The following is a 20,579-nucleotide window of genomic DNA, read 5'->3' on the forward strand; positions in this document are numbered from 1 at the left end:
TCCCACACCGTTTGCCTCACTTCAACCATTCAAATGTCAAACTGTTCAGCTCATTTAGGAGATATGTGCTGTGACTTTTGGTCTTTGTAACATGTAAACGTTTCAAGTTATTCAAGTTTCTGTCAATTTTTTCAAATCCATTCCTGTGAATGGACAAAACGGAATTCAGCTCAGCGATTGGTCCATTTTCTGCACCGGTACACGGGTACGCATTGGTATACAAGACACAGGTTCAAACCAGCATCAAAATTTGTGCATTATGATCGTATGTCAGCTGTTGCACATAGAGTGCTGCATATGGTTCCACCAAGGTACTTAGTGTTAGCTTTACCTTTAAGCTATACAGTCAAAGTGTGGGTTATCTAAATAAATAAGATGTCTGTCATGAAATGTTTTGCATTTCTTGAAAAATTTTAATTTGAAGGAAACAAAGTTTATCACGTTGAACAATAAAGTCTTTAAGTGATTACACAGGCAATTTTAAATGGTTTTCTGCAATGATTTTCTTCAATGATTAATGCAGTTTAACAACTGACTTCAGAATTGTAGTTGTTTCCACAAACTATTTAAAACTATCTTTACTTGACAGCAGTTCAACCTTTCACATTATTTTGCAATACTGGTGATTAGCCCAGGTGGCTCCTGCTTAGTACCAAAGAAAGAGCTATGGTGGTGTATTAGTAAAATGAATTGCCTTACATTCAGAAGTATGTAAGTTCAAACCCAGGTGCTGAATATTGATAAGTCCTATTAGATGGTTGTACTTCTTCTCCTAATGCTTATGTTGACAAATACAAACTAATCAATCTTGTGTGCAAATTCACCCAGTTAAATCTTAAGCTCTTTTGCCGATTCGACACTGCAGGAAGTTTAAAAAAAACATTCCTATTCCAATGGTAAAACATTTTGATGCTTCTGCCAGAGTGCAGTAGAGAGCTGTGCTGGTGTAGCGGTTAAAGATATGGGCTCTTGTTCAGATGTTTGTGGGTTTGCATCCCGATGTGGTACTATGACAAATCAAGTTGGATAGTTGTGCTGCTTCTCCAAATGGTTATGCATATCAATTGTTCAGCATGAAAGGACATTCATAGTTGCTCTTCTGCAAGAAGAGCATTTTTCTAGTTTAATCTGTTACTCCCTCTGTTGTCTCAACAGGTTGCAGTGCAGCTCTCTGGGAAAAGTGTTCTCCTTAGAAAACTGACCCTCCCCCTGTTTTATCCAAACATATCTTTGCTCATCACAACTAAAAGACTTGTTTTAATTTCAGCAGCTCAAAACACATAATCCAAATTCATCTTTTGCAAGAAATTTTGATGGAAAATTTCACCACAAGGAATTTATTTCAAACAGGTTTCTAAAAAATTATTCATGTCGAAGTTAGTCAGTTACACAACTAAAACTTCAGTATAACACACAAACTGATCAGGACTGACTAAACATTAGTATGGAACTGTTTCTGTGCACAAACCTAAAACAAAATAACAAAATGATTGAGCTGCAGCTAAAATATATCCACAAATGTTCCATAGCTTTACTTTATCTAGACCCTCCAGATGCTCCCCAGCTGTGTGGTAAATGGATGCGAGAAACTGGTTGGGTTTGTAGAATTTCCCCAGTTTATGAAAATAAAATATTGCTCTGCAGAGATCCAAACAGCAACATAATCAAGCATTGTTGTGATTTAATAAGACAATATCCACATTTGTCATCTTTAAACCCACTCTCTTTACTCAAGACTCTTGTGGGTTTCCCATAAGTGCAGGTGGAATCAAAACACAGCTCACACATACACAGAGAGGGAAAAGACATGCGACCCAAGAGGCTGAAAGCAAGCCACTTTGAGAATATCATTGGAGGTTAAACAGCCCAGGAGAGGCGTCGCATGGTGAAGGTTTGGCTTGATGCAGGAACTCAGCACTCCTTCTCTGAGAAAACAAATATGACTCACTAACAGCTAATAATATGCAAGAGAGGTTCACTTGTTGCTAACACACACAAAAGAAATTCACAAGTTTATCAAACTTTATTATTAATAAACAACAAACTGTTAAAACTTTCCTGATATGTTTCCTTGAAGCATTTTCTTTTTCAGATTTAATACCAATCACTCCATCCTTCATACATCCACACAGTCAGTACATTTAGATAACACACACGTGAAAAATAAAAAGATTTTCAGTATTAGTGTTAAGTCATTCACATAGCTGCACTTTGAACACTCATACATGTCATTTCCTGCCCAAAACACAACATGGTACCACCCACATATTATTTTAACATGTAATGTACAGGTTTTTGTCACTTCCATATTGTTCTTTCACATTTCAAGCTGCAGCAAAGCTATAATCATGAAAAGCTTCATTTTACAAGAGCCACTCCTCCAAGAGTTTGCATGCAATCAGCTTTCCGTGGTGGATTACCTTTGCATTCAGCTCTAATTAATGACATTTATTAAGAATTAGAATCCATTTATTTGCATCTCAAATGCGTAAAATGTCTGAAGTGTTTATTGAATTAAGGTTAAATTAACTCCTGCCTTCTGCAACATGGCCCCACTTATCTGTGAACTAGATTTTTCACGCAACAAAGCTTCATCATCATTCCATTATGGCTCAGCTTTGTTGCTTCGGATATTCGGGGGGGAGAGGTTGCAAGTCCAAAAAACACATTTTCCTAGTCAATAAAAAGTTACAAAAAACCAAAAGAAGTTGCAAAATGTATTAAGATTGTCTCTCTATCCTGATTAGGTGCATCTGTACACTATCCCCAGGCAGAAAATGCATTTTTCAGTTAGAAATCCTCAGAGACATTTTGAAGCAGAATTTTCCTTCATCGGGCATCATTGTTCCTAACCTGATAATATTTCTATGCATCCTCATTAAAATGTAAACATAAATGTAGCAGAAAGTTGTACTAGTCTTCAGATAGCACCGTTAATAAACCACTTTTAAAAAAAAAACAACTCCCAAACATGTCCTCAGTACCAAGGTCTCGATAAGAAAAAGAAATTACTAAAAAGGTTTCAATCATTGCAGGGATAAAATCTTAGTAGCATTGGAAGATGATTAAGTTTGACAGGTTCAGTGTCTGATTCCACTGTTTAGTTCGGCAGGGCATGTTCAGGACAACCACCAGATGTCTCTGTTCAATCAACCTCCCAGCCGTCGAAGGAACCCACCACTGCACTTCCACTGACAACGCAATTCCGCCTTTACTCCTGCTTTGCGTCCTCTTGCACTCTATCATGGTTACAGGCATCCAGCACCATGCACATGATAGGTACTAAAACAGAAGCATGTCACTGTAAAGTTCTTTCTGCTTCAGCTCTAAAACAGAAAACGTGCTTTGCACAGAGGTAATGGTTAAAACTTAATATTCTTGTGGTTTCCATTCGGGCCAGAAAGCAGTGGGAGTAATACTGACTCTCCTCACACACAGGGTCACAGAGGTTGGTGGTTTGTAACTGTGAGCAAACCAATATGTGGCATCTACAGCATCCTGTGGGTAAACTGGGTGCAGCTCTTTTGTGGCCTCACAAGGGCAGCCATTGTGCACCATCAGTGTGGTCGAGTGCATGCATGTCTATTAGAAGTATGTGCATATTTACATCAAAATGTGTTTATGGACTAGCCTGTGTGTTTGTGCCCTGGTATTTGTGCCCTCCCCTGCACTGCTCTCCCACTGTACTGGCATGGATCCCACCAGTTAGCAGGACAGTGCAAATGGAGGGCAGGAATGAAAGTGGGCCTCGTTTTTCTCCACATTGCTGCGTAGTTGTTGCACGCTGGTGTTGAGATGGGCATGCAGGGGAGAAAACTGCAGGGAGAGGGAGTGGAGGGCGGCATTCTGGCAGTGGTGGCACCAGAGACATTCCCTCAGCCAATGTTACTCTTTCCAGTCTCCATGCTTGGCTTATGTAATGTCATCGTCTTCCAACATGACAGAAAGTTCTTCCTTAGCCCATCCAGGTAGTAAATCCTGTGCGGTACTGCACCATCAACATTTTGGTCCTATCTCTTCACTCTGTATCATCCTAATAAAAATAAATAGCACAATGTTTCCCATTTTAAATAGGCTGAACACCCTCCAAGGATACCCACTTGTGCTTGTGAGAACACTGAGAGCTGGGTAACAAGACCCGAGGAAGGGATTTTCAGTCTAATTTGCCATTGTTGTTGGAATGAACAGGCTGGCACTGGTCAGAGCACGGAGCGGATGGGGAGGAGGAGGACAACGAGACGGGGCAAGACAACTTGGAAGTGGCAGAGGGTTCTCTGGGTTTATGTTTCCGACTCAGAGCGACTGCAGCCAGAATGCTGAGGATATGCACGTGGAAGTACATCGACCTGGAAAAAGCAAGAGAGACAGGGAAAACTGAGTTCAGCCTCCAGCTTTCACTTTCTGATCAGGATAGAAAAATATGGCATAAAGGAAATCTGCACATCACAAAAGACCTCCACATATATTAATACACCAAGTTTTTTATTTATTTTTTAATCAGACTTGAGTTAATCAGAAATATTCTACTTCCTGCACACTGGAACTCTGAAACCATTTGTCTGAATTTCTCAAGAACAGACGCACAAGCTCACAAAACTGCTAGATGTGAATGACACAATGGTGATACCTTGATTAAAGCATGATCAGACATACCTGTAATAAATAACTGTGTCTTCTAGTGAAAGAAGAAGAAACGGCATGACAGTGTAGCAAATGGCCAGCTGTGTTGCTGCCCAAGTTAAGATGTCGTAACCGAGTTTCAGGGCTGTGGAGCCCAGGAAGAAGTGCCGAACAGACTTCCGTACCTGGTGGAGGGAGACAGAGGAACAGAGAGGGATAAAACGATAAGTTCATGTATAGCGTATTGTAAATGTAAACAATTTCTGTGATAATAGATCAGGTGTACCTTTTTTTGTTTCATATAGGAAAATACATTATAAGAAAAACAAAAGAAGGTTTTCACTCTCTTTCTTCCGTGTGATTAAATGATTTGTTTTAAGGATTTTCAGGCTTTCCATCCTCTGTATCTTCACAGTTCAACTTTAGATGATACTGCACTTGTTATATCTCTGAGGTGCAGAGCTAAAACTCTTTTCTGATTTTTGCTTTCTTGTTAACATCAAATCTCATAATTAATGATGTGGTTTATTATAATACCTGCACGAATGTTACTCCATCAATTCTCTGTTCAATAATCTATATCCTGACAAGCAAATCTGCCTTTTACGTGAAATCATTTATCAGAAAGATCGAAAAGCTGATATCCAGTTTGTCACTGAATAAACTGTCAGCACACGATGAATAACAACCAATACAATATCAAAGCAGACAAATATTGGCTACATGAACAACCGTTTTTCATGGAGGGACAAGTAAATCCAGAGTTTATGGAGCCAATATGTCACAGAGGACATCATTAAGCAGTCGGCAGCCAATATGATCTGCAGGGTATGTTTTAACAGTGTAGGCCTCCGTAGAACATGACTTGCAATGGCATTTAACAAAGACGACTCTGTACCATCCCAGCTGCCCAAACCAGCATTTAGGAAAGAAATTGCCAGTCAAGTGATTTTTTTTAGCCAGTCAAGTTGGATTTTTGTAATTAATTTAAATGTGATGCTGTTCAATTTTCTTCCAGTGACGGATTTTGATATTTATTTGAATTTTTCAAAGAAGCCGGACTCACGGCTCGTGCTGCTATGGTGATGGGGATAGCGGTGAGGAAGGTGAAGTAGTATCCTGGATATACGCCGTGCCACAGCGCAGACAGGATGAAGGTTAACGTTAACCGGTGTTTGGGGGCTCGGTCATAACACACGCTGAGAGGAAAAAGAGCATATGAGTCACATCTAAAATGATTTGTTTAACAAACATAAATTACAGAGCTCTGACTTGCACTTACGCTTTGAGCCAAATCCCAGTTTGCATATTCCAGTTGTCTATGAAGGTCTTAAAACTGGTTGCCGTCTGAAAAAAAACAAGGCTAACTTACTGCCAGAATGTGTGTTACATGAACATGAATGAATCTTTATATAAAAACAACAGACATGATGACCTCTGAAGTTTCTTCTTTCATGTTTTCCTCCATTTTTTTTTTTTTTTAAATCAAATGAAATACTGGGGTTACCTCAATCCCAACGATGTTGACATTGGAGATAAGGTCCCAAGACGCTTTCCCATTTTCGATTCCAAGAAACCCGTAACCTGCAGCATTGTTTACTGCATCAGCTGACGATACAGAAGTTAGCAATATTACTGCCAAGTCCAAGAAAGATGATCTCCTTCACATTTGCTGTCATCATATAAACTTCTTGGAAGCGGTACAAAATGTCAGTTAAAGATAAATTTTCCTGTTTTGCTTCATATAAACACCTCAAACAGTCTTGGAAGTAAAGATGAAGACTGGACTGACAACTCTGAAAATGAATATGTGGGCAAATATTTCAATGCAATACAAACTATACTTTCCCAGTTTAATGATGCAAACATTTTGCGGAGTCATATATCAAAATTACAGTTTAATATTATTTTAAAAATTTAGCTAAGAACTTCAAAAAGAACAGACAAGATACTGTAGTAGAAAACAATCATGAGCAAAAAAAAAAAAAAAAAATCACTCCTAAAAACTCCTCATCTGTAAATATTGATTGTCACTGAATCATGAATACACATTAAAACTCAACCAGAGAAAGAAAAAGAAACATGAATGAGATCAAGAGGTGTGTGTTGCCTTTTCCATGACCTAACTGTAAATATGTATAAAATTGAACAAATCAAAGTTCAAACTTATTAAATATAAAGCCTGAAGTCTGTTAAATGTTTTATTGAAAAAGAAGTTGTATTGGCAGCAGACAATTATTCAACTATACCTGACAATTGACACACACTTTACTCACCAAGTGTCCAGGCAAAATAGAATTTCGGTCTTGCTGCTTGTATAGAGAAGAAGGCATACGTAAGCCTGCTGAGGAATGGAGCATGGCTGACAAAGTCGGCATCGGTGTTGTACTTTATCGGCAAGGACCGAGTCACAATGAGGTAGAAGAGCATACAGACACAGCAGACCAGTAGCTTTCGACAGACTGCATTCTGGGAAAGATCACAGATAACTGCTCAGCACTGATAAAAAACATACACTACATATACATACTGTACACAGTTACTACAGTACTGTAACGATATTCTTTCGTCCCGATTTGATTCGATTCCAATTTTTTGGGTGCCGAATTGATTTAAATTGCGATTCTTATGATTCTTCGGTTGCTGATTTTTCTAAAGTAAAAATAAAAAAAAAAAAAAAAAACCCTAAAAAAAACCAAAACTTTTTTTGCTAGTTATTTTTCCTGATTTAAAGAACAACACAGACCATCATGCTGCTGCTATAATGTCCAAGAAGACAAGTAAAAACATAAATAAAAACAATAAAAATAACAAAAATTTTATAGTGGATTATTTTTATTTATTTATAAAAAAATATTTTTACCCAAATAAATACAATTTTTAAATTGTGAAGCAAAAAAAATCCAGATATTTGATTCGATTTCCCCACACCTAGGTACTACCCAAATTACTTGAAGATGAGCTGGGTAAATAAGAAATAGATTTAACATCAGACCAATTAATTAATGGCACATCAGAAACCACATCAGTGGTTACACTCTATCAGACCAAATTCGCTATGTCCATTTACACATGCTCCTTTAAACTGGGGGCTGTTCTTTCTGGCTGAAATAGACCAAGACACCTCTGGAGATAAGCTGCATGTCTACAGCTATTTAGTTTGTATTGTTTTATAGTTTGTAAACATCATTATTAAACTATTTCTAATACAGTCTCCAAAAACTTAAATCAGAACAATCATTATGTCCCAGTTAATATTTCAGACAGCATATGGAATTCCATATTATCTAGCTGACCTTTCTGGATAATACAAGGTAATATAAAACAGCACCTCCTGATCATTTCTGTGTAAATACAGGAAGCAGGTATTGATTAATAAACTTACACGTGGTGATACATCCAGAGTCTTATCGTAGCCATTCTGTCCATTGCATGTGCCAGTGTGCTGTATGAGCCTCCTGCTGATGTGTCTCCCCTCTATGAAGTCTGTATAGTCCTTATAGTTATTACACGGCCCCACCAAGACACTCAGGAAGTTCAGATTGTAACTCAGGTACTCAATAAGAGAAGGCCTGGCGCTGCAAAGACAATAGGACAGATCAGCAAAAACCAAGCAGAAAACTGTATAATCACTATAACTGTACGTTCATATTGCAACTGAGTATTTTCTTTTAATTGAGTGTGAGCATGAGAAATTCTTTTAATTCAAACTAAATAACAAAAAACTGAGTAAAAATGTTATTATTTAGTTTTTAATTTGGATCAGGTCGGATCAGTTACAGAGCATTTAAGAGCACCTGGGTTCAGTACCAAAAATTCATTATAAAATGTGATCAGCTATGAAAAAAACAAACAAAAAAAAAACAGCATAAGCTATGACAACTGGGCATCTGTCTTGTCATGAGGCAACTACTCATTTGCATTTTGTTGGCAGTAAAGCTAAACATGTTATGTAAAATTGGCATCAGAATCAGTGGGACTTATACAGTGCCAGTCCTACAGGTAACACAATCCTTCAGTATAAAATATTATACGACACCAAATCTACATGTGAAGTGATTGTTATATTAGTGACACAAGGCATTTAATGATTTTGCCATGTATTCTAAAATGACATGCACAATGGTACACAGTGATTTTGCCATTTCACATGCAGAAAAAAATGCAGGATGTTTCATGCAGAATGAGGCCACTTGTCTAAGCTTCCAGCATGCTTTTTTCATGAACAAGCTATTCACCATCATCTCAACTCTGCGCCATTGTCCATCGTGGCTAAAGAAAAAGAAAGAGTTATTTATTCTTTACATGAGGAATTAATAAATATGCACTCTGACACTGACTCCATACTGTAAACTACATCGTAGGCACCGCAAAGTTCAGGTTTAATGTCCCACTCGGGCAGTAATTAATGCTATTACAAAGTCATTGATGGTCCTCAATATTTTAGATTTAAGAGCTCTTGCAACAAAAATCCTGGCATGGTCCTGAGATGATTTCACTCATTCGCTGAATAGAGACAGTTGACAGTGACTTTCCCCGTTTTAGCTTTGTTTTGTTTAGCAGTCGCAGTATCAGGATAATTCTGCTCGAACAAGAGAGTAACTCTCTAAAATACAAGGCCACATTACGGTATCAGAGGTTTCACAATGAAAATGACTTCCTATGGCTTTCAGCAGTAAAAGAATAGCACTGCTTTCCAAAGGCTAAAGGAGGCAAAATTCTAGTTTGAGCAGCAAAACAAACTCAACAGGCGTCCTTATAGCTCATAAGCTCTGTGCTCATTTGGCATTAGCTTAGCATGCTCACAAGCTCTCAGCTGAGCTCGGACGAGCATCTTGGCAAGTTCTAGGCTCCTGCAGCTCCATTCATTCATTTATTTTCTGAAACCGCTTGATCCGAATATTGTCAAGAGTTTCTAAATGACTTTGCCAAGAGCTGTCAAGCGTTGTGGAACTTGTAAGTTAGCTCTGCTAGCTCTTGGCCAAATGAGTCTGGTCCTCCAGATCTGTGGGTATCCATGAACTGGGAGCCACTCATTTGACTGAGACCGCTGGCTTAGCTAGTCTAGTTGGCTCTTGGCTCTTACAGCTCTTGAGATCCCATCTGGAAGCTAGTTCAGCTAGCTTCCAAGCTCACAGCAAACAAACCTCTCAGACAGCCCTTGGCTAAGTAAGCTAAGCCAGCTAGTTTCTTAACCAGATAGAGGTCTTGTAGTTTATTTAACCAGCTGTGAGTTCCCCAAGTCCTTCCAATAGCTTGGCAGTTTCAAGCTATGGTAGGGATTTAAATGTAAAAACAAAAACTTCAATTTTTAACAAAAGGCTTTGTCATGTTTCTGAAGCATCTGACCCTGTTGTTGACCATGATGTTTGACAGAAGTAGATTTTAATGATCAGTTTATTAGAAATACAATTTAAAAAAAAAAAAAAAAAAAAAAAAGATAACCTGAAGTCAAAACTTACTTGATAGCCACAAGCTTCTGGTCCGATGTCAGATGTTCACTTTTCTTACACATTCCTAAAAAAAAAAAAAAAAAAAAGAGAAGTCATTGATTAATTTTATCTTTTCCCCTTTTCTTATTATCATCTGTAGTAAATCTCACTCTCTAATTATCTGGAAAAGTTACTGCTAAGAAAAAAAAAAAAAAAAGCACAGAGGTGAATGAAAACAGTAATTATGATAGACAAAATTTTTCTGTTTTAGTAGAGCATCACATTTAGCGTAGTTACATGCAAAAGTGACCACGTACACCACAGTCACTGAACTGGACCACTGTGATCTACGAAACCATTTGCAAGACAAAACTGCAGAGATGCTTTTCAATTTCTGGATCAGTATTTTTGTTAAATGATGCTGTGACTACAGAAGTCATGGTTTTAATAAAATACAGTGAAATCCTGCAATACTGTTTGTGACCTGCAGTTTGGGCAACCATGCTCAGCCGGCAGAGTGGCTGACTTCCAACCAGAAGGTTGGTGGTATAGGTGTTGCAGTGTCCTTGGACAAGAAATAAACCTCATATGGCTCCTGATATGTTCATATGTGTGTGATTGCAGGGAAAAGTGCTGAATACTGTATATAGAGATCACATAAGAAGTGCTGAATCAGTATCTGTGTGCATGAATGAATAACAAAATGCTTTGTAGAACCAAAACAAGGTTAAAATTGTGATATGCAAGTGTTGAATATTTCCTGATTAATGGCTGTTTTTCAGTGACAAGTCATGACACATTTAACCATCAAACAACAGAAGGAAAAGTATGTAAAAGATATTTTATAGGCAATTCAGCCAAACTAATGTGTATTTGTATGTTAATGGTTTTATAAAACCATCCTGAAATCAATTTGAGTGCAGTGAGGTCGATACATGCATCATGAATCAACTTTATTATCTGTGTGTTAGTCCATTTTTCCAAGCTGCTGCTTCATAAAAATTTAGTTTGACTAACATGTGTTGTGCATTTCAAAAGTCCAGTTTAGTAAGAGTAAAGGCTCATAAACAGTAAATATTTTGCTGAAACTACATACGTCTTCCAAGAATTTTTTTATGATGATGTATGTGCATGCATGTGTGCATCTATTTATTTCACCATCATGAAGCTGGAAAGCCAGTATGGTGATCTTCTGGGTTATAATCATCAGAGGCCTAAATGGAAAAAGGAGACACATTCCAGTTACTGATCAGAACTTTTGATTAATGAAATCTAGAAATAGATGTCACCTAGCAATATGCTAAATATGGGGAGAAACTATTAAAAGTAGCAACATAGTAAAGTTAAGAAAACAACATCCATTGATATGCTGTGGTGTAAAAATGTAAAGCAGGACCAAATGCTTCTTCTTTATATCAGGATGACTCAAAAGAAATACAAACTTTTGAAAGAGGGTTTGTTGTTGGGGGATGATAGGAGCTTCAGTTAGAGGAAAACTGACCAGGCAGGACAACTGCTTTTAGATCTTTTGCGAAACATCAGAAACAACAGAAGGAAAATATTAATTATGCTTGATAAGTAAATTAAAACAACTCAGATGGCCAAAAATGTCACACAGTATAACTCATGTATAAACCCTTCATCACACAGGAATACAGTGGCTCAGAACCCAAACAGATGTGGGAAACTGGGATATGATCAGCTGCTCAGTCAGCTTCATGTTTGGTGCCAGTATGTGTAGCGTACACCAAGATACCTGCACAGGCCTGAGCACCTGACCTGTAAAAGACAAACAACGCAGTGTGTTGTCAAAAGTAATTTTATGGAAATGGTTTGGCTGTAGTTTTGTCTCCAAATCACAGTGAAGTTTTGAGCAGTCACCTTGGTTCTGTCATGAAAGCCTTTTCTCCTGAAGAGATTTTTGTTCCTCAGTGGGACATTTTAGTGAGAGAGAGGGAGCACTTTCAGCCATTTAAATACAAGCCGACCATCTTCAAGCAAAGCTCTTCCTGAGCTGAGGCCAACTAACCTTCTGTGTGAGGCTAAAGAATCTATTTTCCACCAGTGAATCACTTCATTCTTTCAAGAAGAGTCAAATCAGGTCACTGATTAATCCAATCCAGTCCACAGAAGTCTTATTAAATCATCATCTCTCTTTGAAACCTGCATCGCCATATTTTTAGCTTGTGAAAGCCAAACACGAATAGAACAGTGCTAATAAGCACAGCCATCCTTCACATCAAGTAGGTTTTTCACACTCATCTGAACTATTATGAAGAGTGACATGTGCTCAGCGTGAGTCGCCGCATCAGACGCTGGTAACCAGACCAATGTGAAACATACCTTTCTGCTTACAGTGAAGTTCCAGTGGTGGCAAATTAAGTTCAGGACATTAAGTGCAACATGTGTGTGAAACATCTCCTTGTTTCATTCACACAGAAAAAACTCTCTGTCCCAATAATGTGTGTGTATGTTTGCACAAAGCAACATAAACATCTCCCTATCTCGCTCTCACACACATGCTCACACACTGGTTCTTGCCTGTGAGTGGGCTGCATTGTGTGCACAGCATGGAAGGCTTTGGAAGAAGGGTGGGAGGGGGGGTGGCTGGCAGTGCCAGCTCAATGAGAGTTGGCAGTAGGCTTTAAAAGAAGCATTTTCAGGGTGCCACCCAGCACAACTATGGCCTACAGTTGTTCCTGACAACCGGAGTTTTGGTTTAGTCTGGATTTTCCTACACAAATAATTAAATGAATAGAAAATGCTTTTGAGGACTTCACTCTCATTCACTTGTCAGGAAAAGCAGCACAAACATAGAAAACCAGAAAAATCAACAAGATTGGGTAAAACTGACAAATTAATTTAACCCTGGGGAAGTAGTGTAGGTCGTCTCTTAAGATTCCCAACCACTCATACTGGAAAGACACAAACCTGAAAAAAAGCTTGGTCCCTAATTCAATATATGACCGTACAACACGCTGGTTCAGAGCCTGGCTGGAAGCAAAGTCACGTGGAGTGTAAGTGAGGCTGCCAACAAATTCATTCACACTGAACTAAGCAAAGAAGCTGGTGAATACGGAGGCCAACAAAAATAACGGTCACTTTTTAGCAAGTAACCAGACATAAAAACCTTCTTCATTTATCCAATATAAATGTTTCCAGTTAAACTACTGGTGTAGTACAACAATTAACCTCACAAAACACAAGTATCAGCTATACGTTGCATAACTGTATTTGTGAATACTCCTTTAATGGTGCAGCCTCACTTCAAATATATTAAAATCACAGGCAGCGCAGGGTAGAGTCAGCTGTGAGCAATTCTTCCTGCTGCTGTTAAATCAGAGGTGTTATGTTGACAAAAGGCTGTGACACTTGCTGGAGTGTATAAACACACTTTGGACAAGTTACCAGACTATAAAAGAGCCACCCTGTAACTGAAATGACTACAGTGCTGGGTGTGTCAGAGAAAAGAGGAATGAGGCAACAAGAATGTTTGTGCTTACCCAGAGAAGTCCGTGGAAGGTATCCCATAGTTAAAAATGATGACTCTGTGCACGTGGCAAAGTGTCAGATAGCCCATAGCTGTCACCATAGTGTACCTGTGTGGAAGAAAAAAAGATAAATAAACCAGACAAAAGGCATTGAGAAGGTTTGCTGTCTCTCTGTGTCATTAGGTGACTCAAACTTTATGTAAGAGTAGAAACTTCTTTGAGAAGACATTTTCCACAATGACACCATTAGTCATAAGAAATTACTGGAAATGACAGTGACGGCTCATGTGCACTGCAAGTACTGAAAGGATCCAAAAACCTTTTCCCATATTCAGCTCTTTTCTGAATATAAGTATTTTGTTTTGTTTTAAAAGGTTAATTAAAGACATTTCATCTGACCCCAGGATTTTCACTTTTGTGGGAAAAGAAGGAAGTGGTTTGTCTTATTAAATTGACAGCACCACTGCAGTGCTTACCAGACGTGGACAGGTATGTTTGCTTTACCGGGTTGAAGTCATATTTTAAATTAAGGGAGGCTTACTTTAAGTTGTTGTGGCATCACTACTTTGAAAACTCTTCTTTGATACCTCTAGTTTGATCCCTGCTTAAAAAAAGAATCAAATGAGAATCTGTAATGTCACTAACCATCACACAACACAGCTTTATTAACATACATATGTACCTTCCTTCATCTGTCTTTAATAAAGTAAAACAAATGAATAACAGTTTATTTCAATAATACAAATAAAATGGATTCATTATATAAAAGTGAAGCCACAGTTTAAATGAATGGCAATAAAATCAACAGTTAGACCCGGTTTTAGGATAAAACTGTTATATCTTTATGGCTGATTTTTTTTTTTTTTTACCATTTCTGACCACTTATTGGGTTGACCTAACAGTGGAAGAGCTAATTGACATTTTAAAGATATAAAAATTTAAAGCTTGCATTGTTTCTGTATTAGAAAAAAAATGTTAATTGATTAAACAGCCAAACACACTTTTTTCAAGCTACACTGTCATAAACAACAATATGACCACACAAATACTGTGTCTGAGAAATGCTCAGCTTAACCACAATGAATCCAAAAGATCATAAACGTCAACAAAATGTCTTAACAGAGGGCTCAAAACATGTCATGATTTATTCAGTCCTCCTTTTTTCAGCAAGTCATATGGAGGTGCATAACATAGTATGTTTATCCAATGATGCATTTTCAAGTTTATGCTGTGATTCATCTAAAGTGACATCACCATGCATGTTTGCCTGCAGGTAATGCTTACACAGGGGCATACCACAACAAAATAACTACACCTCATCCATGCAGTTTCTGTCATAAAGAAAGAAAGAAAGAAAAGTGGCGTGTACAGTAAATTTACACACACAGAACAAAACATGGCGAGAAAAATCACAGACACATACAAGGTTCCACATACTCACTATATAACGGCAACACAAAGAAAGAAATAAGCATTTAAACACACACTCCCAGACATACAGGTTGTCTGTGATGGCCTGGCTGGCATATCTGGCTGTTTTTCACCTTACATATCTGTTCGCTTGATGCATTCAAAACCATCTTTACTCAAAGTCAGGCCTCATCATAGCAGAGAAGCAATTATGGATTTGAGTGTAGGAATGTATATGATGGAGAAACAGCAATGGATGAAATGGTTAAATTGGGTTTCCAAAAAGCCCACATGACAAAGTAAATAAATAAGCTGTTTTCTACACATCAATAACTATGACCACTGGCACTGCCTACATTGAGTCATCTCCCCACTCAACTTAACACGTCTGTGATACAAACAGTTTCTGGGCTGGGCTGCCCTGGTCCGACAAGTTCTTCCTGAACACAACAGTAACTAGAATTGCAACACAAATGTGGAAGTTAGATGCTTCTGTAGCCGTTCAGTCATTCATCTTTCGACTGGATGAGACAGTTGCGTCAGTCTGGTACAGAAACTCCGTTTTTGGTAAGGAAACACATGCCATGACAGGGTTTGGGGGAATGTCTTCATTAAGGAACAAGACAAACTTGCCTGTGTACATTGTTGATGTCAGCTTTAATGATGATCAGGTAGCTTGCCATCACCATGATCAGGATATGAGCAGAGTACCTACAAAGAAGAACAAACAATAACAATCTTGGATCTACTTAATATCACTGATAACAAAGTTATCTTTGTCCTGAATGAACATAAGGCATAACGCTGTACGCCTCTATCAATAAAGCTGAAACCTATTACATGTGTGTTACAGCCAACATTTATTCAACCAATTTTTTTCTGTGCTTTCTGAATTAACTCCAACAACTGTTATTAGCAACTTTCATCCCTTAAAAGTACCAAATTTTCTCTCATCATGTGCTGGTAAAACAAAGAAAACATTTCACTCGATTCATGTAGTGGTTTTGGGAGACATAAAAGCCAATGAATGGGGGTTTGTGTGGGACAGTACCATCCGTAGCTGAAGATGAGAAAAGCAAGACCAAGGAGTGTGGCCACAGCATGCCTGACCAAGGGGCTGACATGGCTTGGACTGAGGTAGAGGCGGAACCAGAAGGCAGCAGCCAGGGCAAACAGTTGACATGCCAGGAAATTTACCTGTGTCGGTGAAAACATAAGAGAAAATTAAAACCGCAAGCGGTGATATAGGCCCTCGCACCATGGCGCCGCTCGGCATAATGCCACCGCCTCCCCTGGCAACATCCTTCCCATGCCTCTCTCAACCTAAAGTGCAGCCAGACTGCACTTCAGGCCATTTAGGCCTTATGAAGGGTCACTTCCTGTCACCAAGGGGCGGGGCTAACTTATCATCTAATTATTGACATGCACAAATGTGAAGGATATGCCTGGCATCATCTGTAGCAAATTTGGTGCAGGTTGGTTGTTTTTTGTGGGAGTTATGTCAGTTTCCTTTTCATTGCATCACATCTGCTTTGCTGCCCCGCCTCTCCTAAACGATATCCCCTATTAAAAGAAATAGCACAACTTTTAATCACACATGCCTCTTGAGCATCCTGACTCATTTGGGTTAAAGTTGGACAAAATTCTTAAGACAAGTTCCTCAAAATGCATGGCAAAGAAAATGACAGAAATGACCCCAAAAATGGCACCCTTTTCAAAATGGCCGACTTCCTGTTGGATTTAGCCCATATGTCCAAGAGACTTTTTTGAAGGTACTGGAATGGACTATAAGTGTGCTGAATTTTATCCATGTCAGTCAATGTAGTGGGCGGGGCTGATTGATTGAAATATTGTAGGGGGCGCTATGGAGCCATTTACTATCTTTTCCACTATGTTGTAATTTTATTCGATTAAGGACATAACTGTCATGAGTCATGGCAAGTATGGTGAAGATAAACAATTTCATGGCTTTGTTACAGGTACTTCCTGGTTCATGATATCAGACACTTCTTGTTGCCAAGGGGTGGGGCTAATTCATAGTCCCATTATTGCATTGTATATTTTGTTCATCATGGGACTGCCATCAAATGGGTCGATTCCTGTGCTGATATGTTGTTTTATGTGGGAGTTTTATCAATAAGTCTTTGTTAATGAGACATAAAACTTTGAGGGCCCGCCCCTCCTAAACTAAATCTTCTATTAGAAGAAATAACACAACTTTAAATCCCACATGCCTCCTGAGCATCCTGTGCAAGTTGGGTGTCAGTTGGACAATATCCCTAGGAGGAGTTGTTTAAAATGCATGGCAAAGAAATGACCCCAAAAATGGCACCTTTTTCAAAATGGCCGACTTTCTGTTGGATTTAGCCCATATGTCCAAGAGACTTTTTTGAAGGTACTGGCAGGTTCTCCAACTGTGCTGAATTTTATCCATGTCGGTCCATGTAGTGGGCGGGGCTGATTGATTGAAATTTTGTAGGGGGCGCTATGGAGACATGCTCCATTTATTCCATAATGTTTCAATGGGGCTTAGTTCAGGGCCTTACTGTCATCAGTCATGGCAAGTATGGTGGCGGTCCAAGGTTCCATGGCTTGGTCACAGGTACTTCCTGTTTCATGGCGTTGGACCGCCATTCGCCATGTCCCGTTTAGCGTAGCGACTTGAGGTTTTTATTGTGGCATCATGAAAGGGTTTGACATGTTTTGGAGGAGTCTCAAGTGTTTGGGACCATTTGCTTAGAAGCATGACCCTGAAACGTGGAAAAAACCACTTCCTGTTGTAAGTGGGCGGGGCTTAGGTCTACACCAGCAATGGTCACATTAATCTGTTCAGGACTGATCCCTTATTAATCCCTATAAGTTTTAGGGTGATCAGATCAAAATTGACAATTTTATAGTGATTTATGATGTCACGCCACCGCATGGAACTTCGCCATGGCGTCACGGGCACGCCGTGCAGCGCAGAGCAACGTCCTTTACCAGATCTCTTCACCAACATGTTTTGTGATGCCTGAGTGAATTTGGGCCATGTGGTGTCCACCAAGCCAGAGTTCTGGGTGTGTGAGCAAAAAACAACACTTTTGACCTCCAGGGGGCGTGGCTATTTCATAATCAAAATATTGACATATAGAACTCTGTAGGAGGGGACTGCCATCATATCTAGCAAATTTGGTGCAGAAATGTTGCTTTATGTGGGAGTTATATCCGTTTAATTTTACATGGCGAGACATCAAACTTTGAGGCCCCGCCCCTCGTAAACTAAGTCTCCTATTAGAAGAAATAACACAACATTTAATCACACATGTCTCCTGAACATCCTGAGCAATTTGTGGCTCAGTGGGATAAAAGCTCTAGGACGAGTTCGTTAAAATGCGAGGTGCTAAAACGCCAAAATATTGACTTTGACCTAAAATGGCCGCCTTCCTGTCGACATTTCACCATGACATTAAGAGGATTTTTTGTTCGCCCTGTCATGTAGATCATGTGTATGAATTTTCATAAAGATTAATGACATGCAGTGGCGGGGCACCTAAAATAGGTGGCGCTCTCGTTCAGTTTCGCCCAAACATTCTGGAGCACCTCAAAAATTCGAGCACGTTCAGGCCTCCAAAAAAGCACGCGAAGTGTCCGAATAAAAATAATAATAAACACTGCAATTACAATAGGCCTTCGCACCGCCAAGGTGCTCGGGCCTAATGAGGTTGGAAGGTGCGAAGCTGCTAAATTGGTCTCACCATCTACAGAAGTATAAATAGCTTTGTTGCGGAAAAAAAAAAGTATATATATATCTCAAGTATGTTGTGAAAACAGGGACTACAACCTTCCTCTTCTAACTTTAGCACACAGGTGTTCTGTCCCTGCCGTGATTTTCGGGCGGACATCTCTGGCCACAGAAGTCATGCCGTGCAAAGTGGGCTTCAGCAGCCAAAGAATGACTTGAACCTCTCACTAACACACCACAAACTAAATTTATAGTCACATTGACGAGTTATTAAAAAAAAAAAAAAAAAAAGAAACCAAGAAGTCCAGAAGAATGTTTATGTGTAAATCGTTCAGCTCTACCTGTTCAAGTTGTAAGCCCAGGTATCCAGTGACAGGCAGCAGCCACTTGATTCCAGTGGTTTTAAAAGCTGTGTCGTTATGTTCGTTCATGCTGTCACGTTTTTCTGCCGCGACGCTTTTATATTCCCACTCGTCCTTTTCCCGACTGTTTCCCTGCTTATTTTCTGTCACACATCGTATCCCGGAGAAGGCGCGTGACAACCCAAACCTGTCTCAGAGCAGGAACAAGTCCCTGCTGTCACCCTCCTCCTGCAGCTCTCTCCTCCGCCTCAAGTCCAAATGAAACAGATGGTATGTCATTTCCGGTTACTGTTTGCGATATAAGAGCTAGCAGGAAAAAGTTATTTTAATCAACTTTTTAATTCAAAATAGTTAAAACCCAACATTATCATTTATATGCACTATTTGTAACAATAAACTTATTACACGGTCTTTTTTTTTTTTTTTATCATACCCTTCACTCCAGCCTCTGTAATTCTGGCATTTTCATTCTTTACTTGTCACTTTTTTTCTTTTTATTTATTTATTTAAAAGGGGGTTTTACCTGGCAGGTTAGAATCATTCAATGTATTTTAAACAATCTGAAAACAATTCAACACAACTTCTGAAATTATTCAGGTCTCCATGAAAGTCCATGAAACATTACTTACACATACTACACTTGTGACTTTCTGCTTGTTATTATGGTGGTGCTAAATTTTATTTTTCTCTAGCAGTAACAGCTGTCATATTCTCAATTTGTTGTTTTACTGCTCTTGACCAGGAATAAGGGATTCAACAGGGTTATCTTAGTCATCCTTAGTCATATATATATATATATATATATATATATATATATATATATATATATATATATATATATATATATATATATATATATATATATATATATATATATAATGTTGCAATCATTGTGAGAATGAAATGGTTGCAGAAAAGGGGTGAATTGACTAATATAAAATTATTATCATTTTTAAAAGATTTCTGACAAATATGGCTGTTTAGTCCACTAATTATTAAAATTATAGTGTGTAATATTACAGGCATATCTCCAAAGAACTGATGTTCCCTGTCATCACTTCACAGCACAAACCTGTCATGTCTGTTTACAGATATGTGTGTACGTGCATCTAGGCATGGTGTATAGAGTATGTATAGTTTACAGGAGCATGAGTATAAATAAATATGTAGAGGTAAGATGGTATATATTCATACGAGTAGGCTATATCTATGTGTGAAGGGAATTATTTTCTCATTTTTTAAAAATGATTTTGATTGAAGACTGATGTGATTTGACACAGTATCTAAATAGAGTATATTGTGATGAATAACGGAGGCTTGAATATGCAAGTGGTTACTTCATCCTGCTCATTTATTAGCCACACAATCTGTTGTAAAAATGTAATTTAATATTATTTATATATTTGGTTTGATCTTGCTTTTATATTTTTCTTTTTATTTCTAAATGCCTTGTTTTCCAGTGATGTAAATGCCAGCCCACACATATACATTTATTTACTTTTGCTTGTGCTATGTATTTTATGCAAATGGATAACAAGTAAAG

General features: G+C 38.5%; 1 protein-coding gene across 1 annotated transcript; it reads right to left on the bottom strand.

Moving 5' to 3' along the window:
- Window positions 1-2,414: 2,414 nt before the first annotated feature.
- On the bottom strand, window positions 2,415-19,185 carry mboat1 (membrane bound O-acyltransferase domain containing 1). Its single transcript, XM_079241253.1, has 13 exons — window positions 19,016-19,185; window positions 16,005-16,150; window positions 15,587-15,664; window positions 13,556-13,651; window positions 11,211-11,266; window positions 10,083-10,137; window positions 8,006-8,198; window positions 6,897-7,089; window positions 6,128-6,228; window positions 5,903-5,967; window positions 5,687-5,819; window positions 4,654-4,805; window positions 2,415-4,346 (listed from the first exon to the last, which is right to left on the bottom strand). The coding sequence occupies exons 1-13, from the start codon at window positions 19,103-19,105 to the stop codon at window positions 4,154-4,156; spliced, it is 1,551 nt and encodes a 516-aa protein (XP_079097379.1). The 5' UTR covers window positions 19,106-19,185; the 3' UTR covers window positions 2,415-4,153.
- Window positions 19,186-20,579: the final 1,394 nt, after the last annotated feature.

Source organism: Telmatherina bonti, assembly GCF_933228915.1.
Source record: "Telmatherina bonti genome assembly, chromosome: 5".
Lineage (NCBI taxonomy): Eukaryota > Metazoa > Chordata > Actinopteri > Atheriniformes > Telmatherinidae > Telmatherina > Telmatherina bonti.

Excerpts from the sequence above, each read along its gene's own strand:
- mboat1 (XM_079241253.1), bottom strand. The coding sequence starts at position 19,105 with ATGAACGAACATAACGACACAGCTTTTAAAACCACTGGAATCAAGTGG. Across the intron at positions 5,968-6,127 it reads TCAACATCGTTGGGATTGAG|ACGGCAACCAGTTTTAAGAC; the intron begins GTAACCCCAGTA and ends GTTTTTTTTCAG. Across the intron at positions 4,806-5,686 it reads TCACCATAGCAGCACGAGCC|GTACGGAAGTCTGTTCGGCA; the intron begins GTGAGTCCGGCT and ends TCCCTCCACCAG.